At 37.7% G+C, this 25,228-nt stretch overlaps 1 protein-coding gene across 2 annotated transcripts in view; it reads right to left on the reverse strand.

Annotated features, from left to right (window-relative positions):
• Nucleotides 1–20,936: 20,936 nt before the first annotated feature.
• UHRF1BP1L (UHRF1 binding protein 1 like) overlaps nucleotides 20,937–25,228 on the reverse strand; it is a 97,778-nt gene continuing 93,486 nt past the window's right edge. For both annotated transcript variants that reach the window (XM_038558773.1, XM_038558774.1), the window contains one exon: nucleotides 20,937–23,855. In XM_038558773.1, the coding sequence (XP_038414701.1) occupies nucleotides 23,736–23,855 (120 nt within the window). In that variant the 3' untranslated portion in view covers nucleotides 20,937–23,735. The remainder of the gene's footprint in view (nucleotides 23,856–25,228) is intronic.

Consider the following 25,228-nt stretch of genomic DNA (forward strand, 5'->3'; position numbering starts at 1 on the left):
TGCACGTTACACAGCGGAGTCTCAGCTGCAGCGCAGGAGACCAAAGGGATGTCCGGGTCGAGGGGCGGTGGGGGGGGGGGCCGCAGCGCTCCCCCGGTCACCCCGGCGTCACCCCCGCTCCCTGCCGGGCCCTGGGCCCCCTGCGAGGTCTTCCTGGCCTCGGCGCCCTCCGCCCCCTCTTTCTGCTCCAGGCTGCAGGCTCCAGGCCGGGCGCTTGCTGTCCCCCCAGTGGCTGTCGTGGCGCAGAGGGCTCCAGGCAGGTGGCACCGCGGCCAGAGCGCCAGCCACGGTCCTCTGGGCACCTTGGGTTACGGGGTGGAGGCCTCGTGCCGGCGCGGCCGAGGGGGCTGAGTGTCCTCGGGGCCCCTGCGCGGGGCGGTCCTAGGAGTGGCCGCGACGCCGCCTCGGGCGTTTGGCCGCACCCTCTCTTACTTGGAATCCCGGGGTGCTGGGCCGGGTGCCCCCCTCCGCAGGCGCCCGCGTCCCTCGCTTAGGGCGAGCGACAGACGCCGGTTCCTCTTGTCCCCGTGGGCCTCAGGGTGCCCTGGCTCTGTCACGACCCACTCACACTTCTTCCCAACTGCTGGCCCTACTCACAGTAACTTTGGGCCACAGCCTGTCCTAAACCTATTTACCAGATCCCAAATCATATAGGGTAAATTTCTATTTTAAGAATCCTGTTATTCCAGGGCGCCAGGTGGGGTGGGGGTGGGGGGCTCAGTCGGTTAAACGGCTGCCTTTGGCTCAGGTCAAAATCTTGGGGTCCTGGAATCTAGCCCCAGGTCAGGCTCCCTGCTCAGTGGGGAGTCTGCATTTCCTTCTTCCTCTGTGCTCTTTTTCTCTCTCATTCTCTCGCTCTCTCTCAAACAAATAAAATCTTAAAAAAGTAAAAATCCTCTTATTCCATATCACTAATAATAGTTCTCCTTCTCTGATGAAACCCTAATTGATACAGAAATTAGTATCAGACATGTTCAGGAGCTTTATGAAGGGTGGACTCCCTGCCTTGGTTTATTTTTTTTTTTATGTTTTTTTTTTAAAGATTTATTTACTTATTTATGGTAGACATAGAGAGAGAGATAGAGGCAGAGACACAGGCAGAGGGAGAAGCAGGCTCCATGCCAAGAGCCGGACACGGGACTCCAGGACTGCGCCCTGCACCAAAGGCAGGCGCTAAACCGCTGAGCCACCCAGGGATCCCCCTGCCTTGGTTTATTCAGTTGATTGAGCTGATCTGATTAGGGATGAAGGCATTGATGAGCCTGCTGCCAGTGGTAATGCAGACACTGGTAGTCCACTAAAGGTACAATGATATTGAGGGTTTGGGTTAAGAGAAACCCCCTTCAGGTGATCATTCTATTGGAAATAATGGTTAAAACTTCTTGAAAGTTTTATATGTGCCAGGTGCGTTTTCTCATTTACTCCTCATAAGTGCTTGAGGTGTATGCATCTAAAATGGCATCCAAAAATGCAGGCTTTTCCCCCTCACATAGCATCTGCCTGGATGGACTTTAGGAACAACGCATTAGGTATTTTGACCTTGAGCAACCAGTGGGCTGCATGTTTGACCAGTCCTGTCCCTTGACCCAAAGAAGAACCTTCCCTGAATCGCATTGTAATGCCATGTCCTTGGCTTTTATCAGCAGCCATATGACATCTGGCTAGCATACAGGATGTAGGAATGTTCCTGGAAATTGTGAATCCTTATATTGAGCCCCACATTGACAAATCAAACTGTACTAGGGAAATTGTGCTACCTCTAAAGAATTCTTTTTTTTTTTTTCCTGGTAATGGTAACTAAGAAATTGACTGTTTCACTTTTCCACTTTAGCTCTTAGAAATCTAAGTCCATTTAAAGTTTGACATACTTGTGATTTTTTGCACCCCAGCCATGACTCTTTAATATTTCTGCATTGATTTATATTGATATTTAGCAGTATTTTCTTCAATATGTTTTTGTTTATAAAAGATATGTGCAGGTGTGTTATCGAACTTGCTATATGCTAGGTACTTTCTAGGTAATAGTGTAATAAATAAAAACATACTCCCTGCCTTCATGGAACCTCAGTTGAAAGTGATAATGCCAGGGCTCCTGGATGGTTCAGTCAGTTAAGTGTCTGAATCTTGGTTTCAGCTCAGGTCATGATATCAGGGTCTTGAGATGGAGCCCTGAATTGGGCTCCCTGCCCAGTGGGGAGAGCACTTGAGATTCTCTTTCTCCCTTTCCTCTGCCCCTCCTCCAGCTCACATGCACACACTCTCTCACATTCTCTCTCTTTCAAGTAAATAAATAAATCTTAAAGAAAAAAAGTAAGTGGTAATGCCAGAAATTAAGGAAAGGTGTGCCATTCTCTATTTCTTTTTGTCATTGTTTCATTTACTATCACATGAAAGCAGGCATAGGGAATATCTAGGAACTTAGTTTTGCCCTCAAAAAGAACTTTGAGAAGTAAACTTACTGTGGCCTTGAGGATACAAAGAGAGTATGAATTTCTTGTCTTTTCATTCACTCGACACCTTACTGAGTGCCTTCTGTGTGCCAGGAAGTTTGCTAGATGCTGGTGATTCAACGGTGAACAAGGCAGGTGTGGTCACTGCCACAGTGGAGCTTACGTTCTAAGAAAAGAGACATGGAACACGCACTGACAAATATGACTACTGTTATAAACGAGATACCATAAAGGCTATGATTGTGAATAACAGGGACACCCGATTAAGTCTGGGAGGTGAGCAAAGACTTGTCTCCAAAGGACCTGGGAGAGAAATGACAAAAGGAAATAGCAGGTGGATAAAGAATGTTCCATGCGGAGGGCTGTTTGAGAATCACTACACTTTGCCCTTTAAATTTTCAGAACTAAAGCTCCATGTTGCCTCCTACCATCTCCTTCTTTACATCTTTACATCTCCTCCTCCTCCACTCACATCGCCCAATCATGTTTTCACTGTTTCTGAAATTAAAGCTTGTTATTGTTATTGAAGGTTCTTAATTTCAAGATTATATAAAATATTATTCAAATATTTTCTCTAAAAATGAAATAAGGTTACTTTTTCCCTCGTATATGGTCTCAAATTTCTTTTCTCAATGGTTTTTCTTGTTTGTTTATTCTAAGTAGGCTCCACACCCAACATGGGGCTCAAACTCTCAACCCTGAAATCAAGGGTCACATGCTCTACTGACTGAGCCAACCTGGTGCCCCTTTCACTCCTTTTTAAATTGATATATGCCCACTTCAAAGAAGCTTTCCTCTTTCTTCACATGAAGACAACCAAAATGAGAAAACCATGGCTGGTACTTTTTTCAATGTCTATGTGTACTTTATGGATCAATGAATAGGAATGGGTATTAGTCGCATGAAATGAATTGAAAAGGCTAAACTGAATATGAAAAAATGAATCATTAATTCTAACTATAATTGTCCCACATGCATATGGTTTTTAATTCTTATACTAACAAAGAAACGTGCGACAAATTCCCTATTCATTTTCCACAATCCACAGCCCTCCCACCTTCCATATTCATGGGCCAGCTTCTTCTTGTTACCCAGCTGAAGTCCACACCTGCCAACTGTGGGATCAAGCTGGGCTGGATTCGCAGCCAAGAACAGAAAGGGAGTAATTATGAGGTCTTCCTGGACTCAGTAGCTAATATGATCTGAGTAATGTATGTATCTTCTTCTATATTGGTACCTAAATGCTTTCCAAAGCACTCTTCCCATTATGCCACAAATTATGTTTTTGTATTAGAGAAAGCACTAGAATTGGGATTAGGAGACCTGGGTTTTGATCCTGGTGTGACCTCTTCTTAGCTTGCAAACTTCTAGAGCCATCAGTGTCTACAGAGCAGTGTCCATAACTGTACAGGTCCATTAATTTGCTAGGGCTCCCATGACAAAGTACTACAGACTGGGCATTTTAAACAACAGAAATTTATTTCCTCACAGTTCTGGAGCTGGAAGTCTGAGATCAAAGTGTCAGCAGAGTTAGTTTCTTTTGAGGCCTCTTTCTTTGCTTATGGATGGCCATCTTCTCACTATGTTTTCACATAGTCTTCCCTCTATGTACATGTACAGGCATCCTAATTTCCCCTTCTTCCAAAGACACCAGTCACGTGGGCTTAGAGCCCATTCTAATATCTTCATTTTAACTAGACTACTTCTTTGAGGACCTTCTCTCCAAATGCATTCACATTTTCAGGTATCTAGTGGTTAGGACTTCATTATACGAATTTGGGGAGGACGAAATTAAGTTCATAACAGGGTTGATTGATGTTTTGAGGGTCAGATTAAATGAGACCAAAGAATTGAAGGCATCTATTTCTTAGTAGATGTTCAATAAGTGCTAGTTAAACCTAAACAAGTAATCTTTGAAGTACTCATTATTTCTAATGTAATGGTATGCAGAAACATTTGGTGTGAAAGGTGAACATAGAGTAAGAAACCTGGATTCTATAGGGATACACAACTACAGTCTTGTAACAGAGTAATTCAAATGCTTGAGTTAATGCCTTTGCTGCCTTTGAGATTCAGCAGTGATGAGGAAGTCACTTCACTTCAATATCCCTGTGATCAATAAAAATTTTTTTGAGAATTCTGAGTATTTTAAACATTCAATAGTTGGAATTAAATTTATTCAAGGTTTTATTTCTAAATGAGAGTCAAACTTTTAAGTTTGCTTGACTCAGAAATCCAAAATGGGTATAACTGTGTATGATGCGTGCATACATATGGTAAAAGTTTAGAATCAGAAAAATACTCTGGTAGTATTAATAAATGCATTAGTACATCAATAAATAATACATTAATATATTATTCATGTAATTAATACATAAAATAAGTGAACCTTTTAGTACTTTTGCAGGGAGCTAATGTAGTCAGTAAAGAGAAAAGATAAAGACCTCCTCAATACCCCAGTCATTAGGTTACTTTTCTTAAAAACCATCAGCTCTGCTTCTTGATGATTCTCAGTAGCTATGTAGCATCACATTTACTGATAGAAAAATACAGATATCACCTGATTCAAATAAATTTGATGTAAGATTTTTTAAAGAAAGAGGATAAAGAGTTAAGTCATTCACAGAAACTGCAACCTGAGACAAGCATTTCATTTGTTTCCTGTTTGGAATGTGTGGTTTTAGGTGCAGGAACCTACATTCAGAGTAGATCCTTACAGCCCAGTAAGTTAAGAAAGACATCGTAAACATCTAGAGATTAGAAAAAAGGTGGGGGTGGTTGGGAGTATTTTCTAGTATCCATAATTATGGAGTCAGCAGAAAGAAAATTCCAATGAGTCTTGGGAATGAGGAAAGAAAATACTGAGACATTTAGATTGCTGCGCAGGTAGGGACTTGGTGAACTATTTTTCTTACCATTATAGAGTAGGCTAGCATACTAAAAACATCTTCACGTAAAACATTTAAACCTCATTCTATCAGATAACTTTCTTCTCTAAACATACATCACTAACATTTGTAAGAATGTAGCCAGATAAAACTTTAAAAAAAAAATTCTCCTCTCCCATTTCTTTCCCTTTTGTCCTCACCGTCAGTAACCTCATTCCCCACCAAAAAAATTTAAAAATAAAAATAAATCATGTATCCCATCATTCAGGGGAGGTACGTGGTAAATAGAAGTTTGTTTCTAGTTTTTGCCTTTCAATATACTAGACCCTGAGGAGATGGATGAGGCATCTCAAATACAGAGAGGTGGGAAACAGAGGATGTCCGCTTTCCTCACCTCAACTTCTCCTTGGTATAGAAAAATATTCCTGGCTTAAGTAGATACAAAGGCAAATATAAGAAGATTGAGAACACCTGCCCCCATATAGCTTAACTAGTAGTACTGAGAACTGAGGTCATCTGTGTCAACCTGACTTTTAAATTTTTATTCCAGGAAATTCTTTCCCAGGAAGATGGTTCCATAAGCCAATAAATAACGCCAGTGTTTCCCTCAGCGACTCCATTACCATACATTTAGCTGAACAAATAGTTTGTTCTTCTGAGGAAATAACCCCTTCCTAAAACTGTAGGGGGAAGGAACATGCTTTCCTGGAGAAGTTTCCAGCATTTAGAGCACACCCTTCAAGGTACATGATTCTGATGATAGGGAAGTTCTGTGTCTTTCGTTGCTTGAGTCATTTCACAGCTCTATAAACTGCAGATAACAGACAGCAATGCAAAATAATTCTTGTCTGTATACCTGTAAATAAATTGTCCCACAAACTCCCAGCAGAGGTATCACTGTATGGATAAAGTCGAGCAGAGGTGCCAGTGCATAGGACTATAGAGATGTGGTTCATCTCCCCTGAGTTGTTATATTTTGATCTAAGAGGCGAATGACTTCTTTCAAGACAATACTCATAGATAGATGGCATTTTGAAGATAACATTTAAAACTTCAAACTAATCTCTGTTGTATTTAGCTAAAAAGAAAAAAAAATTTTAATATATGGCCTTGGATATTGTTATTTTTAAATTTTAAAGATTGTTACATTTCTTCTTAAATGACTGTTATTATGATAAACTATTTTTCCAGAAAACCATTTGTGAAATGCATCATTGATGGTTGGCAATGTGTTCATTTCTTTGTTAACAGAAATGTCATCCTTTTGGACTGCTCCTAAAGTCTTGTGATTAGAAGTTTTGGCTCAGAATCAGAAGTAGATAAAAAATGCATTATTCTTCTAGTGATAGATGATGGCAGTGGTGGCAAATTTGATGGAAAATAAAGAGCTAAATACAGATTTATTCATTTACACATTTTTATTCCCTGCATATCCTATACATTTTGGCAAATAACGTACTGTTTTTCACAGTGACTTTACCAACACTTACCTCAAAAATATGTCTATGATTTTAATGTATAGACATTGCGATCTCAAAATTAACTGTACAAACATATTTTTGATTACTTATACCTTCCTGAATCTGTTACAGATGTATGAGATTAAGACACAATTAAACTTCAAATAAGTAGAGTTTTACTGGAAAATTTACTGTTACTTTAAATTAATAATCCTACAATTCTAGTCTATTACTCAAATCATGATAGCTATTAAATTTACAATATGATTCTAGATTTTTAAATGTCATAACTGTATTGAACAAAGACAAAATTTGTTTTGTAGAAAATGAAATGTTAGGCATTTTTTTAAGTAGGGCTCAGACCCATGACCCTGATATCAAGACCTGAGCTGAGATCAAGAGTTAGAGGCTTGGGCGGCCCGGGTGGTTCTGCGGTTTAGCGCCTGCCTTCGGTCCAGGGCCTGATCCTGGAGACCTGGGATCGAGTCCCACATTGGGCTCCCTGCATGGAACCTGCTTCTCCCTCGGCCTGTGTGTGTGTCTCTCTCTCTCTCTGTGTCTCTCATGAATAGATAAAATCTTAAAAAAAAAAAAAAAAAACCAACAACACACACCTTGAGATTTAATGTATACACCCTTCAAATCATCATTGAAGCATATTTATAGAATATAAAACTCACCCATTATAAGTGTAAAGTTGTATGAGTTTTTGTAAATATATCATGATGTGCCGCCACCACTGGAGTCAAAGTCTTAGAACTTTACTCATCCTCAAAATTCTCCTGTGTCCCTCTGCAATCGAACTGTCCCTCATCCCCAGCCACAAGGCAAACACTAACCTGCTTTCTGCTCTTGTATTTCTGCATTTTCCATAATTTTGTATTCATATTTCATATGTTTTTTGTGTGTGGTTTCTTTTACTCACTTTTATGGTTTTGAGATTCTTCCACATTGTTCTACATGCCATAGTCATTCTCTTTTATTAGCTAAGTTGTATTCTATCAAACACATGCCTTATTTTTTTATGCATTAAACACTTGATGGATAGTCGAGTTGTTTCTATCGTTTGGCTATTATGAATAATGCTGCTATGAACATTTGTGTACGAATCTTTGAGAAATCTCAGTTCTCTTAGGCAAAAACCTAAGAATGGAATTGCTGGGTCGTGTAATAGGTGCATATTTCAATTTTTAAGATACTGACAAACTTTTTCCAGTGGCTGCACCATTTTGCATTTCCACCAGCAATGTACAAGAGTTCTAGTTGTATACATCTTTACCAACACTTGGCATTTCAGTCCTTTTTTTTTTTTTTAAGATTTTATTTTGGGGATCCCTGGGTGGCGCAGCGGTTTAGCGCCTGCCTTTGGCCCAGGGCGCGATCCTGGAGACCCGGGATCGAGTCCCACGTGGGGCTCCCGGTGCATGGAGCCTGCTTCTCCCTCTGCCTGTGTCTCTGCCTCTCTCTCTCTCTCTCTCTCTCTCTCTCTGTGACTGTCATAAATAAGTAAAAAAATAAATAAATAAATAAATAATACTAAAAAAAAAAAGAGATTTTATTTTTAACTAATCTCTACACCTAACATAGGGCTCAAACTCACAATCCTAAGATCAAGAGTCACACGTTCCACTGACTGAGCCAGCTTGGTGCCTTGGCATTTCAGGATTTGTTTGTTTTGTTTTTTTAAAGTAGGTTCCACATCTAGCATGCAGCCCAACATGGAGCCAAACTCGTCCCTGTGAGATCAAGACCTGAGCCAATATCAAGAGTTGGACAAAACTGACTGAGCCACTCAGGCACCCTTCAGTCTTTTCAATTTAAGATATTCTAATGTGTGTGTAGTAGTAGCTCATTGTGGTTTTGATTTGCATTTCCCTAATTACCAATGAAATTGAGCAGCTTTTTGTCACATGCTTGTACAGATATTTTTCCTATTCCTTAAAATTGAGTTATCTTATTATTGAATTGTAAAAGTTCTTAATCATATCTGTAGACAAGCAAAATATTTTTATTTTTTTTGAAGTCTGTATCAGTTTTTCCATTTATGGTTCATGTTTTCTGTGTCTTATCCCAAGGTCACAAAGGCTTTTCTCCTATGCTTTGTTCTGTAGGATGTATATGTGTTTTTTTCCTTCCATTTAGGTCTATGATCCATTTTGAATTAATTTAGATGTCTGGTATAAAAGTAGATCAAAAAAAAAATCAAAATAAATAAATAAATAAATAAAAGTAGATCAAAGTTTATTTCTTTTCCATATGGATATTCAGTCATTCCATAAACTTTTCTTGAAAAAAAAAAAAACTATTCTTGTTGAATTTGACACCTTTACTGAAAATCAATTGCCCACATAAGTGTAGGTCCATTTATGGATTCTCAGCTCTGTTCCATTGACCTATATGTCTATCTTTGTGAATCCTTTCATTTTTAGTCCTGCAGAACAAGATAATATTTAAAGAAAATAATTTTGCTTAATACCTTCCACTGAAGCAGACAACTTACCAAAATTTAAATACCATAATAGCCAAACAAGTATGATTAATCTTTCTAAAAACTGTGTTCATGGGGTGCCTGGGTGGCTTAGTCGTTTAAATGTCTGCCTCCAGCTCAGGTCATGATCTCAGGGTCATGGGATTGAGCCTCGAGTTGGGCTCCCTGCTCAGCGGGGAGTCTGCTTCTCCCTCTCCCTCTTTTTCTGCCCCTTCCCCCATTCGTGTGCTCTCTCCCTCTCTCTATCTGAAATAAAGAAGTAAAATCCCTTTTTAAAAAGTGTTCTTTACTACACAGTTTAAAACAAAAGTAATAATTAGATCATTTTAGATTTTTTTTAACTGGGTCTAGAAAATATCTGAAGGAAAAAGCTATTGTTCGAGGTAGTAAACTATTATTAACTGCTGTGTTGCTTATTATATTCATTAAGAATGATAATTTTCAGGGGTGCTTCGGTAGCTCAATTGGATAAGCCTCTGACTCTTGATCTCGACTCAGTTCTCAATCTTATGGTTGTGAGGTCAAGTCCTGCATTGGACTCCATACTGGACATAGAGCCTTCTTGAAGGAGGAGGAGGAGAATTAGAATTATCAAATTTTCAAATTAAAAAGGGTTAAAACAAACATGACTATGAGACAATTGAAGCATAGTAAGAATATACATTGTTTGTTTAAACTGGTTCAAGTCTTTAACCACCAATGAATTATATCTATTGGTATAAAACAATACTAGGTAATGTAATGATAGAATCATTGTCAGTAATTTTGAGAAATGGAGAACACAAGAGTTGCCAGAAGACTGAATATGAACAGATGTTTCCATTTTCAAAACATAAAAAAAAATAGATTCCAGAAACTAAATGCTGATAATAAGCATGATATTGAAAACTGGAAAAATTATAGAACAGATGAAGCATATAATTTATCCACATCTTTTCAACTGATCACTAGAAAATAATATGGATTTTACAGCAACTAAATTATTTAAATTGCACACCTGAAAATGGCTAACACAGATCTTGAATTATTGTAAATGAATAGTAAGTATCTTTTTTAAAAATAAAGCAACGCTAAAGCTTTCTCTGGTAAATCACGTAATGGAAATTGGAAATAAAGCAAAGAAATGAAGTAAAAAAAAAAAAAAAACTGGAACCAAAAAGAATTCTTTTAAAAATATGTAATATTCTATACCTAAACGACAAAAAATCTTGGGGTGCCTGGGTGTCTGAGTTGGTTGGGTATCTGACTCTTGGTTTCAGCTGGGGTTGTGGTCTCAGGGTCATGAGATCGAGCTCCAGGACCGGCTCTGTGCTCAGCTTCTCCCTCTCTCTCTGCTCCTCCCCGCACCCCACTCCCAAGCTCTCTCTCTTAAAATAAATAAATTAAATACATAAATAAATAAAATTAATCTTAAAAAAAAACAAAAGCAGAAAAGCTGTGTGACATGGACTCATCTCAAATTATTGGAATTCATACTCCCTGCTGTGTGCATGGCAGACCCAGGGACACTAAGTATAAACTGAAACATAGTCCTGTAGAAGTTGAGTATGTGAGTTTGGAGTCCAGGGCAAAGACAGGGCTGGAACAGCCAATACGTTTGTGGTATTTGCACCCATGAGACTGGAAGAGATCACCTAGGAAGTAAATATGGGCAAGAAAAACTCAGGACTGAGGCTTGGGACACTTAGACATGTAAGGAAGATTCATTGAATAAGATTGAGATCCAACAACCAGTGAGGCGAAGGTGAAGATGTAAGAGGGTGTGTCCTGAAGCTAAATAAAGCAAGTGTTTCAAAAGAAGAGGGGCGCCTGGGGGGCTCAGTTGGTCAAGAATCTGACTCTTGGTTTCAGTCCAGATCATGATCTCAGGTTTGTGAATAGAGCTCTTCACTGGGTGTGGATCCTGCTTGGAATCCTTTCTCTCCTCTCTTCTCTAAAAAAAAAAAATAATAATAAAGGAAGAAAAAATGGACTGTGTCAATGCCTCTGAGAGACCAGACAAGGACTGACAGCTGAAGCAAAGTAGAAATAGGACAGGAACAGTTTCAGGGGAAGGAGGACAAAACCTAATTGGAGTTTGTTCAAGACAAAATGGGAAAGGATGAAAAAGAGACAGACAATACATTGAAAAGTCTTTATAGAGAGGAGCAGAAAAAATTACCAGGAGCAAAAGGAATGTATGGCCAAGGGAAGTCTTTTTTTAGGTTGAGAAATTTATGTGTTTATATATTGATAATAATATAGAAAGAAAAATTGATGGTGTAGGAGAAAAAGGAAAACATTTCAGAAGAAAAATGTGTAAATGGTTTAGAAACAATAGCATTCAGTGTGTAAATTGAAAATTTCACTAAAGTTGGCAGCTGCAGCTCCATGATTCACTCACGCAAGGTAGTGCATATAGGCACAGACATCGTCAGGTTGAGAGATTTAGGGGGCTTTCAGGTTCAGAGGGGGTTTAGGTTTTCCAAGAAGGTGACACTGAGACAGAATGAGGAGCCTAAAGTGGTTATTGGGTTGGGAGAGCCATCAGATATGGTGTAGACTTCTGTGATGCTGTCCTAACAATCTCTGCCAGCCCAGCTCTGGAGTTAAAATCGCTCATTAGAGGAGTCCCACCTTAGATGGAAATGGATAGATCCTTGCATAATGTCTTGTTCTGTCACTGGCCGTGGGCCACTCAAAAAGCCCATAGCCTCGGGTTGAAAGCTAAAGTGGACACTGAAGTCATTAAAAGCTGGAAGCTATCAGCCAAGCACATACCTAGCAACTGGGTAACATGTCCTTTCTTGAAGAGGGATCTCAGTGAGTAGATGACACAAAATAGGAAGATGCAGAAATACTGATTACTTTGACCTTCACAGCGAAATAATAAACAAAGACATAGGCTTCAGAGGGGAGAGAGAAGTAGTTTTGAGTTCTTGTGGAAAGAGAAGCAGCATGAAATAGTTGAAGAGCAGAACTGTGAATATGGAGAAATTACTAGGCAGCCCCGATCTAGTGCTGTTTGGTGGTTACAAGTTTAAAACAAGATCAGTAGAAAGATCAGGAAAAGAAGTAATTGTTTAAATAATTGAAGAAAACTTTTAATATTAGATTTGAATGTGTCATTATAAAGCTAAGTGCCTAGAAAAATAGAAGCTAATGATGATATGTGCTATAGAGGCTTTTCTTTATTTTAAATATATTTTTTAAGAATAAATTCTAACTATCAAGAAAAACAAATTATACATAAAGAAACAAGTATCATGCTGACCTCATTTTTCCCTGAAGGGGCAATGAAACAACACAGAAAGTTAAAAGTTGTGTACCAGGAGAAATAGAAAACCCAGCATGATCAGTATAAATGATAACGCAGATTTATTATTTCACATAAGAATTGCTAGGTTGGCTCTGAGATGGTTAACTTAGTGACTCGAAGTCCTAGGTTCCTTCCATCATTCTCCTTTGCCAAGCTCAGGGGCTCAGTCTTGTCCTGAATTGCTCATCATTGTGGTCTTACGATGGTCCCAGTACCAGGTGTTATGAGTAGACATGACAATATCAAGCAGAAGAAGAAAGATCTCACTAGCTACAGTTGTGTCACATGCCCATTCCTAAACCAATCATTTTTTAAAGGGAATGCAATTGTCTTTAGTGAAGTGCATGGCTGGGTGGAGAAGGGTGGATTATCAAACAAAACCAGAGTTCTCTCAGTAAAGAAAAAGGGGAAATAACCAATAGTACCTCCTTCATGAGATGAAAAAAAAAATATTGTAATTTGAAATTAAAAACTCACTCATCATTTTTTTATGAAAGCACACTCTTAGACGTAAAAATACTTAGAAAAAATATACCACCCACATGCCCTTGCTGAAAAAAATTTTTTTAAATATTACAGATGACTAAGGATAGAAACAACTCAGAAAGGGAAATCATGTTATGAAAGAGCTTATGGTAATTAATTAATCCAGCAGAACAAAGTTTAATTCTAATTCTTTGTCCTTAATAAATATCTCTGTAATTATATTGAAAACCAAACAGCTAAATTATATTGATGCTACGACTTGAAAAATGGCAGTGTTTAGACAAGTGAAGAATTGGGAAAAGCACACTGTCGACAGAAGGAACGATATGTGAGCGTTTCCCAAGGCTAGAGTGCAGAGAAGCCTAAGATAGGTTAGGCAGGAGTCAAATCGTGCTAAGCCTTGGAGCCAGATTAAGGATTTGTAGTTTAAGTATATTGAAAATCAATGATGTACTTTAAGTAGAGAAGTCACATATCTGCATCATTTTAAGATCATTCCAGTTGCTCTTCATTTTTTTTTTTTAAAGGAGCCCAATGTGGAGCTTGGTTCCCAGCCTTTAGATCAAGATCCGGGCTGAAATCAAGAGTTGGACACTTCAACAGACCAAGCCACCCAGGAGCCCCTTGGTTGCTCTATAAAAAGATTGATGAGAGAGTGGGGCAAGAAAGGAAGTGGGAGGCTATTAAGATAAATATGTTGCTTGGCTTGGGAAGGAATTTGGAAATGGTGACCAATTGATAAATTGGTGTTATGTGTAGAAAGACTCAGTAGGACAAGCTGATAGAGTGCATGCCTATGAAGATAGGTAGAGGGAAATCATAGAAACAATAATTCAGACTTTTGGCTGTGTGGGTGGTAGTGCCATTTACTACATTGAGAAGCACATGTCGACATGGGAAAAAAAGGGGAGAGGGGAGCCAGAAGCTCTATTTTGAACAGTTTAAGTGTGAGATGCCTGTGAAACATCCAAGTGAAGACATTAAGTAGGTAAAGTTCAGAATGGTGGTCTGAGCTGGAGATATAGTTTTGAAAGTCTTGGCATATATAGAAGATACTTAAAACTAAAAGAAATGAATGAGAACCTGAGGAAAGAAAAGGAAAAGAAAGGAGAGCAATAATATAGTGGTTGGGTTGAGAAGAATAAAATGAAGGAGACGGAAAAGGAAGAGGCAATGAATTAAGAGGAAAACCAAGAGAGTGTTGCCATCATGGAAGCCAAAAGCAAGAAGGGAGTATCCAATTGTGTCAAAAACTCAGAAAGTCTAATAAGGTGGGAATATGCACATTTTCATTCGATATGGCAATGTAGAGGTTGATAGTAACAAAAGCAGTTTCAGGTGAGTGTTGGTGGCGGGACTGGAACTTCAAGTTGAAGTGGAATTGAGAATAAAAAGAATATGAGGAGGGACTCCTGGGTGGTTCAGAGGTTGAGCATCTATCTGCCTTTGGCTCAGGGCATGATCCCGGGGTCCTGGGATTGAGTCCTGCATTGGGCTCCCTGCAGGGAGCCTGCTTCTCCCTCCATCTCTGTCTCTGCCTCTGTCTCTCATGAATAGATAAATAATCGTTAAACAAAAAAAGAGAGAGAGACAGAAAGTACAGCATCTTTCTTGATTAAAACTCTACACAATCTGGGATCCCTGGGTGGTGCAGCGGTTTGGCGCCTGCCTTTGGCCCAGGGCGCGATCCTGGAGACGCGGGATCGAATCCCACGTCAGGCTCCCGGTGCATGGAGCCTGCTTCTCCCTCTGCCTGTGTCTCTGCCTCTCTCTCTCTCTCTCTGTGACTATCATAAATAAATAAAATCTTTAAAAAAAAAAAAAACTCTTCACAATGTAAGGATAGAGGAAACATATCTCAGTATTATAAAAGCCATATATGAAAAGCACACAGCAAATATCATCCTCAATAGGATGAGCCTTTCCCCTAAGATCAGGAACACAACAGAGATGTCGTGTTGATCTCACCACTGAGAGTTCAACACAGTACTAGAAGTCCTAGCCTCAGCAATCAGACAACAAAAAGAAATAAAAGGCATTCAAGTTGGCAAAGAAGTCAAACCCTCACTCTTCGAAGATGACATGATACTTGGATACTTGCCCTTGGACTCCCCTAAAAACAAACATCTGGACTAGATGTGTGGGCCTCCTGAAAGCAACCAAGCCCCAGCATACATAATTCTCTCCAACCTGTTCTCTGCTAAAAACTCCTCCAAGTCGATGGATTCTGCTTTCAGGCTTTGGCTGAGAGGACACCTCCTCTGGGAAGCTTTCTGACTCCCCAAGGCTGGGTTACACGCACGGAAGGCACTCAACATATCGTACTGATCACACCTACCAGCCCACCTCCCTGAGTCCTTGTGGGCAGAGAGGCAGCTGGTGTCCTGCTGTCACGTACTTGTTTTTCAGCATTCTGGCTGGTGAATCCCATCGCAGTCATCAGTCAGACATCACGGGGTTGAGTACCTTGCCTCTACCAACTAGCACTGTCTACCAACTACCAACTAGCACAAATCCCCCCAGTTCACCGCCTGTCTCCTGGGCACTGCTCCTTCCAACCAGGCTTTCACCTCCATGTGGCCACGTATCCGGGGAAGCATCTGCACACAAGCCCTGGGAGTGACGAAGTGTAACCACTGCTGTTTCAGGCAGGAACGCGATGTATTTTGATATAAGATAAAAAGGTGAATCTGCTGAGGAATTTCTGGGGAGTTTTATTTAAAAGGAAAAGTACCTTTCCCACCTGACTGTGGATGTGGCTGTGTAGAGGTGTGCTGGGAGCTGGCTGCGGCACCTTGCAACCATGAGAAGCAAACACAAGGCTACAAGGCCCTGCACTCCAGACGACAGAAACTAGAAAATATGCTTTGATCCTCGAGAGCATCGATGAGCATCCAGAGCCACCCTGTCTCCAGATGTATTGTTTTGTATTAGGACACAATGAACTATTGCTATTTAAAACCTTAAGGGTATCACTACTTTTAGCTGGGCTTTAAGTCGTAGACATAAGCATCCAAACTTATTTAAATGACAATTTTGAGGGACTTTGACAAATCGGGGTACAGCCAAATGACAATGGTGAAGTCTTTGGGAAATGTCTTTTGAAGTATAAGGGATTAGGGATGCTAAGCCTAGAAAGGAGACTTGGCAGGAGATATAATAGCTTTTGTAACGTGAGCGAAATATGTAGGACCAACGTGTAGTAAGAGGGAGATATTCTAATTCATGAATAGGAAAAAAAAAAAGGCCAATTAGAACTACTTAAAACACAAAGGTTTATGGGGTCAATGTCTTACTAGGAATTTCAGCTGTAATGTGGTGATGCTTCCCCACTCTGTTGGAAACTGGTGATTTTGGGTGGGAGGGTGAACTAGAGGACTCCAAAGTTTCCTTCTGACTCTTCCATAATTTTATTCTTTGACTTAATATTGCAATACTGATTGTGCAAGTGGGAAGGAAAAATGAATGTAAAATCACCAGCATATATTTTTATATTATTTGTGCTTCAATTTCCAAAATTGGTCATACTGAAATAGTGTCTGGGCATATTAATGAAGCTCTGTAAAAAGTGGATCAAAACAAAATCAAAGCTAAAGCTTACTCAGCAAAATATAATTTTACAAGAAATTAGGGATCCCTGGGTGGCGCAGCGGTTTGGCGCCTGCCTTTGGCTCGGGGCATGATCCTGGAGGCCTGGGATCGAATCCCACGTCGGGCTCCCTGCATGGAGCCTGCTTCTCCCTCTGCCTGTGTATCTGCCTCTCTGTCTCTCTCTGTGTAACTATCATGAATAAATAAATAAAATCTTTAAAAAAAAAAAAATAATTTTACAAGAAATTGGATTCTGAAGGCCAAAAGAGGCAGAGGGGGTTTATTAAAAATACATGTACAAATTGCAAAGTTTTACCTGTGCTCCACTAAAATTATAGAAAAACCTTATATACGTGCTTACAGTAATTCTCAAGTATCTGTACTATGCAGAAAAACCTACCACTTTTAAAAAATATATACTTGGCCTTGGCATGATTTTATATTGATACTATAATATGGGAATCCCTTAAATTCTGGAAATTTATATAGAAATAAAAAAGTTGCTTATCCCATATCCCTCTTCAGACTCTTTTACCTCCATAATTCTGTTTTAGTTGAAGAAAATCTCTTCTTCAACAGCAAGGGGTGAAGAAAGTAACAATTACCACAGTGAAGAAACCAGCAAACGGTTTCATACCTGTGCTAATGTTGCTAGTAAGTATTATGAAGCAGATATATTAAATTTGGATAGGATGCTATGATGCTGAATTATTGCTATACCGATAAAACGGCTCCAATAGCAGTGAATGTCCTCACTTTGCATGTAGAAATTAGAATCTTATCCATTATGGGCATATCGTTTACTGAAGAATTGAATTTCAGCATGTGCCAATTTTTACTCATTAAATTTAAGAATTTCTGTATCAATTTTTTCCTTGGATTTTAATTCAAGTGAATTCTTTACCATGTCTTTTTCAAGTCCTTTATTATTTTTTATTTAAAATTTTTTTATTTTTTTATAAAATATTTTATAAAATATTTTAATTTTTCATTTTTATTTAAATCTTTAAAGATTTTATTTATTTATTCATGAGAGACACAGAGGGAGAGAGGCAGAGACACAACACAGGCAGAGGGAGAAGCAGGCTCCATGCAGGGAGCCCGACGTGGGACTCAATCCCAGGTCTCCAGGATCAGGCCCTGGGCTGAAGGCGGTGCTAAATCGCTGAACCATCCAGGCTGCCCCTTTCAAGTCCTTTATTTTTTATTTTTTTTAAAAGATTTTATTTATTTATTCATGAGAGACAGAGAGAGACAGAGAGAGAGAGAGAGAGAGAGAGAGAGAGAGAGAGGCAGAGACACAGGCAGAGGGAGAAGCAGGCTCCATGCAGGGAACCTGATGCGGGACTTGATCCCAGGACTCCAGGATCACGCCCTGGGCCAAAGGCAGGCGCTAAACCGCTGAGCCACCCAGGGATCCCTCAAGTCCTTTATTATTGGAATACTGTCCAACATATTTCCTTACATGTATTTGTTTACTATGATTACTTTCAAAAGTTCCTGCTCTGATTATACAGTATATCTAATTGGAGTGATTTTAAATATTGATTAAATATTTAAGGATGGGTTTTGATCCTACCCCTATAAGCTTATTTCACTCATATCCTTTAGAGATACTTCCGGTCTCTACTTATTTAAGCTTTCACGTATCTATTTTTCATTCTCTTTTTTTTTCATTCTCATTTATTCTTATGACACTTGATTTAGTATTTGAGTTTTTTGTCTTATCAGCCAAAACCATTCTGCTAAATGGCTGCAAGATAGACTAAATCACCTCACTGTACTCTCCTAATCTCCATAATGCTCAATATTTCTTCAATAAATGAGCAAATATTTTTTCACATCAATAGTAAAGAATTAAGAATGAGAAATTTTACTTACCATTCAGTTTAGTATAACTTATAAAGAATGAATTAACTTTTGATTGATGACACAAGCAAATTATAAATAAAATCTGATAAGTTACATGGTACTGCCTTTTTGTTTAAATGGTTTCAGAATCTTTTAAAATCCAGTTTACTCTTCTTGGTGATTTAGTGATACATTGGCTTCTAAGATCAAAAAAACTATCACGTTTTATTATACAAATAGAAAAAAAGACACTAAGTTGATTTCATATTTCTTAAAAGTTCTGTTTCAAATTCTCAAACCTGATACAACTATACAATAGTGTTAGCAACACATATGCTAAATTTCAATACTGTAACAGTAACATGAATTTCCCTCCACTATACTACAATTCCTTAGATATCTAATGATTGATAAAACTATGCTTACATATTTGCTTCCTGTTACCTTAATTTTTGTGCTTCTCAAAAAAGGCAGCAAAAAGTTAAAAAAATTATCATTACAATTTAATGAAGAAATGAGTGTTTTAAAAACATTATTACTTTAGTATTTCTGTATCTGTGTAAAAGCTGTGTAATTCCAGCTTTTAATATTTTGTATTTTCTAAAAGTAAACTGTAGTGTAGCTCAAAATTTACTTTCCTTAGCATCTCTAGGCACAAGCTGAAACGAAACTGTTTGTACATTAAGGAATTAGGCACAAATGATCCTGGGTATTAGTCAATTTGTCAAAACCGAAAACCATTTCAGCCACTACTCTGACCTTCTTCTTTCCATTTTGTTTAGCCGATGGGCCTGTCAGATCTTGACAGCCACAACACCATACGCTACAATCAAAGCCAGATGACATTTTGGCACGGCAGCAGTTTTATGAAATGATGTGCTATTTTTCTGTTTTTTGATGGTTTGAGATAAATCAATGACAAGTCCAGATATTAAAAAATTCTGAAGAAAACAGCATGGCAAATTTCTCCATTCCCCAGCTTTATCTTTTCCTATGGACTTCCAGAGTGGTTTGTTGCTTTTTTTTTAAAGATTTTATTTATTTGTTCGTAAGAAACACACAGAAAGAGAGGCAGAGACACAGGCAGAGGGAGAAGCAGGCTCCATGCAGGGAGTCCAACACTGGGACTCGATCCAGGACTCCAGGTCACGCCCTTAGCCGAAGGGACTAAACCACTGGGCCAACCAGGCATCCCAAGTGAGGCCCTTTAAATAACTACCACCACCTATTTTCTGCCTATGTTCCATCTCCTCTCAATCCAACTGAGGGGGAAAATGTAATACCTAAAAATCATCCTCAATACCTCATCTGAGCACTCATTTTATTCTTTCAATGGGTTTATTGAACACCTGCTACATACCAACCACTGTATGAGGCATAAGGAATACAAAGTTGAACACTGACAACAAAAACATAGTTCCTGGTCCCCATGAAGTTTACAGTCTGGAGTGTCTACATTGATCAAGTGAATATTGATCAAATTACAAAGATGTAAAATTACAAAGATGTTCAATGCTAAGTAGAGGTATGCATTCATGTGATAATATACAACAGTGGGTCTTACTGCATGACCCAAATTAAGGAACGCTTCCCTGAGGAAGTGATGAATAAACTGAGATCTGAAAGACAAATAATTCCACTCGGCAACGAACAGGGGGAAGGTATTTCAAGCCAAAGGAACAGGAACAAAGGTTCCTCTGGTAGAAGCAGCACTTTAAGTCTCACTCCATATACTTCAAGACCAATGAGGTACCAGGAACTGAAACGATGAGGCTAAGCAGCTATAGGTAACAACTAACCGCTACCATGAGTTTTTCAAATTACGTGCCAGCCACTGTTCTAATGTTTTGAGATGTTAATTCTTTCAATGCTCAGAACTATACTAAAAAGTAAATAGCGGCTCTAATATAGAGGTCACATAAATATTTTTGTTTTCATCTTAAAGAGCAAGAAAAAGTCATCCAAGTATTTCATGCGAGGGTTGAGAACGGGTGGGGGACTGCCTCAATTACAACTGCACTTCAAAAGAGAATCCTGCCTGCAGTGGAGTGGACTGGAGGAGGGCCAGAGTAGCTGCAGGAAGAGTGGTCAGGAGGCAACTGCAATGAAGCAGGCAAAAGGTGCTGATTGTAGCCAGGGAGGTGGTGAGAAGCGGTGAGAAGCAGAGACACACACACTTGAGCAGTGATAGAATCTGGTGAAGAACTGACAGGGTGAGCGGCAGGGGTAGAGGGTGGGGGTAAGTCAGGGAATGGAAAATGTCTAAGAGTGGTTCTAGGCTACCAGTTTGGAAGCCAGGATGGTGATGGTGCCATGCATTGAAATAGGAAATGCCTTGATTAGAGTGCAGGCTAATACAAACTTGTTGAAGTGGAATTCCTATGATGACAAAGCCAAGAACTACAATAAAAATCCAGAAAGGAGTTTCTGGTTAAATTTTCCACATATATTTCATGCAATTGCACACAGCCATTCTTACAGGGCTTAAATAAAAACAACACTTCATCACAACTAATGGCACATGGTGGTCTTTTGAAATTCCAGGACAAAATGAGAAAAGGAAAATAAATACAAGATACCAAGAAAATGTTTCTGACATACATAAAATTAAAAGGCAAAACATGATATGTTTTATCTTAAGGAAATGATTTTCCTTCCCTGATCCCTAACACCTCTGCTAAAGATTTACAAAAGAAATAAATAAAAATATGGCAACTTTTTTTCCTAATTTATGGTCATTAAATAACTCTAAGTTTATCATAGGTTTATTCCTGTATTTTTCACACTGTGAAAAAGGTTGGGGTTAACATAAACCATAATCCCTCTACTATCTTTTAAGTAGTTTGAAAAATATACACATATCCCCCCAATTAAAAATATATTTATCTTTAAAAGAAAAACAGATAAAATAAGAGATTCCTCTCCCCACCTCTGGCAAAACCTGTAAATTAATGACATAGGTAAAAAACAAACAAAAACGTAACTGGGATCTTAATCAAAAGGTCAGGTCATTAATTGTGATTTCAAATCGTTTGTTCTTTTTAAGCCTTATGTTTTTTTTTAACTTCTAAAATGAGAATAATACCTACCTCCCAGATTTGTTGTGAGAACTTACAAGAGATGTTTTTCAAAGTGCTTTATGAATTTTAAATCTCTATAAAAATAGTACTCAGTATAAATTTTTAAAAATCCAACAAACCATACAAGAATGCTCAGACTCATGTTAATCATCATTTCTACTGTTTATATACTTTTTTTGAGAAGGCCAAGTAAACTGAAAAGGAGTAAGGAAAACATTCAGCTTCTGTAACACTAAACGATTACACCATAAATTAAAAATTCTATGGAGCAAATCGGTCAATCCTGAGAAACTGCCAGCTCTGAAGACATTAATGTCCCGTCAATCTTGCTTTACTATGAGACTGCTTTGTTGAATACATTCCTACAAATCAAAAGTACTCTACGCTACGGATATAAGCTATATGTTTTAAGTGTTTAACTAGACCTTTCCTTTTAATCTAAGACTATGATACAGTTTTTTTTTTTTTGATATAGTTTTAGATTAACATTGTTTAACGTGATTTTTAAAATACTCTGAGGTAAAAAATTAACGATTTAATTTGTTCTTTGCTGTATCCTCAGCTCCCAAAACAGAGTTTGTATTTTTAAAATAATGTGAATAAAAATGGATATTACAGAAGAAGAAGAAGAAAGAGGAGGAGGAGGAGGAGGTGGAGGAGGAGGAAGGCCAGTATTGTTTTCAGTGAAATCTAAATCACTCCAACACTTAATATAAATGAAACATGTATTTTCATCCAAGTATTCAGATACAGGATGGCTATATAAGTCATGCCAAACAAGCAAAGCACCATAAAGTGTCATAAGGTTGTTTAAAATCTTCAAGTATCTTAAAGAAAGAGTAGTCTGAGCTGTTTCATGTTATAGCTTAGATATATTTATGTTTAAGAATGTTAATTTTAAAATAGACCCCACTTAGTTTAATTCTATCAGAAATATATTTTAAATCTTTAAAAATGTCTGTTTCTTACACACCCATAAACTTATTTCATAACACATGATTTTCTCCCTCGTGATGGTTTCAACCTTAACGATCCCTAGAAAATAGAATCAAAATTTACCAATTATTCTTATTATAGAAGATAGTATTTATGTCACATACACCTTTAATCAAAACTAGCTTTATAAATACAATATGTGCAAACGTCTACCTAATGATACTACAAGAATGGTATGAAAGTATTTTACATATATGAAAAGAAAATTCTCTGAAAACATTCCCCTCCTTAAACAGAGAAAAGATAAAGGTAAAGAAATAATATAAATAGTATCAATTAAAATTCTTATAGTTACAAATGCTGCCAAATTTAGGATAGTTAAATTACTCTTTACTTCTAACAGTAACTGTTTAAAGGAATGTACAAGTAATGCTTTTTAAATCAGCTGGCCATATACTGTAATGTTTTGCTTTTTTTACAGTTTGTGCTTTTTATTTTTACATTTGTATGATCCTTTCAGTTGAAAATTATACCTTTAACTTATACAGTTTATTCATCATTTTAAATGATTTCTTTTTTACATTTTCAAGTTTTAGAAGTTCAATAGGGTGATGATTTTTGAACTTTTGAACGTGCTCACTATATTTAGTGGGTTGATTGGACTTTAATAACTTGATTGGACTTTTCCACAGTAATTAAATAATTATAGATTTAAGTACATAATTCTAATAACATTTAAAATGTAAGCATCCTTTGAAATTACAATAGCCCTAAAAGCATTTGAATCTTCATAAATAATAGTAAATTATTAACAAATAGTGGTAAATAAAATCAGCAATCTGTGGGAACACAACAGATTTCCATTTTTCTTTTTAAAAGGTGCCTATAATGTGATATCAAAATTAGGAAAATGACATCTTTTTTCCATTAGGCATGTAATTATTTTACAGTATGTGTTGACTTCCCTCTATTATACCAGTTTAAAGTTTAAAGAGGGTTAAACCCCAAACACAAAACAACCAAAAGATTGTAATGCCGTACCTAATACTTTCTAAACTGGTTTTGGAACAGTCACCACTTCATCACATTCTATTTTATTTTATTATCTTTTTGTGAAAAGAAAAGTCTCCCACTAACTAGTAACATAACATTACAAATATAACCTCCCTACTCCAGAGCTGTAATTTGAATCTGACTGCCACTCCTGCTATTCAACTGTCATCTTCTTTATATGATGAAGAAGAGCATCTTTTTCCAAATGAGCCTCTGCAAGAGCCATTTTAGCTTTGGCCAATTCCTGTTTAAGAGATTCATTTTCTTCCATGAGCTGAAATGATAAATATGGAAAATAAGAGACTTTAGTCATTTTCAGAAAATACAGATTATCCATATACCATTTAAAGGTGTAACACTTTTGGGATAGTAAAACCACCCAAAGCTGGTGAGAGTGCACTTCAGCTGAAATTGCTTTGAGAAGCACTTTAAAATGTATACAATCCAGCAATTTAAAACACGAATTCACTCCTAATTTCCAAATCTAATAGTGATTTTGCTTAATTCCAGTTTCTCTGGACCTCTCTGTGGTTTTACACATTGCTGACCTTGCTCCTCCTTCCTAAGCTTCTCTCTTTGCCTTTTATGCCTCCGCTCTTTCATGTTGATCTCTTTCCACCCACAGACTTTTCTTCTTTCCTTCTGCTGTTTAAAACAAACCCTTAAATTTTACCACACTGTTAGATTCCATAATTGGTCATCTTATCACTTGAGTCATACATCTACTCCTACAGCTCTATCACATAACTTGATCCAGCACATACCTCTGTCTTGAGCTACGGATCTATATTCTGAATATGTCCTTAAACATTTTCATCTAGATGGCCAATAGGTCTCCCTCCCCACATTAAGACTCAGCTCAAGTACATTATCCTCTTGGAACTATTCCCTAACCTCTAACTATGAAGATTTAATGATAAAACTAAGAACTTTTCCCCCACTAAAATACATTTATATAGATATATTAACATATATACATTTAATTTCAAAGAGTTCTCAGATTTCTTTTAGTCCCAGCTTAAGAATTCCTGCTTTATGGGCCAGGTTGGGTATTTGCCTGCATTTCTCCAATCTCCAGCACAGTACCTGACACAGTTACATTACAACCATCAGTTATACACCCCCAACCTTCCCACTAGACTTTGAATTTCTTAATAAGGGTAATATACTGTTAAATTTTATATTCTTAGCTCAAGGTTGACATCCAAAATATTCTGGTGAACAAATGAACTCACTCACTCTTTGGTTCTATCATAGAGAATTAAAATTCTGCTGGATGTTATAAGAATATAATATATAATATTGTTACTGAGGAAGCAACTCAAGTGTTAGCAAATATTAAGGAGGATTAGAAATGACAGTACATTCACATCCATGTTACTCTGCCATTAACAATAAATATGAAGCATATGTAGTAATATGGAAAAATATTTGTTGAACCATGTTAAGTAAAAAAAAAAGGTATATAAACTAAAATAATTGTTTTTGAAAAATTTTGGAAAAGAACCTGAGAAGAAAAATTTTTTTAAATATATTGATAGCACTGCAGAAAGTTAGAATGCATTAAAATTGTTTAAAAATGTTTTTCCAATGTTCTGAAATATAATCCTTATGCAAAATTTAAAATAAGACCACAAAATGAATATA

This window comes from Canis lupus, chromosome 15, assembly GCF_011100685.1.
Source record: "Canis lupus familiaris isolate Mischka breed German Shepherd chromosome 15, alternate assembly UU_Cfam_GSD_1.0, whole genome shotgun sequence".
Lineage (NCBI taxonomy): Eukaryota > Metazoa > Chordata > Mammalia > Carnivora > Canidae > Canis > Canis lupus.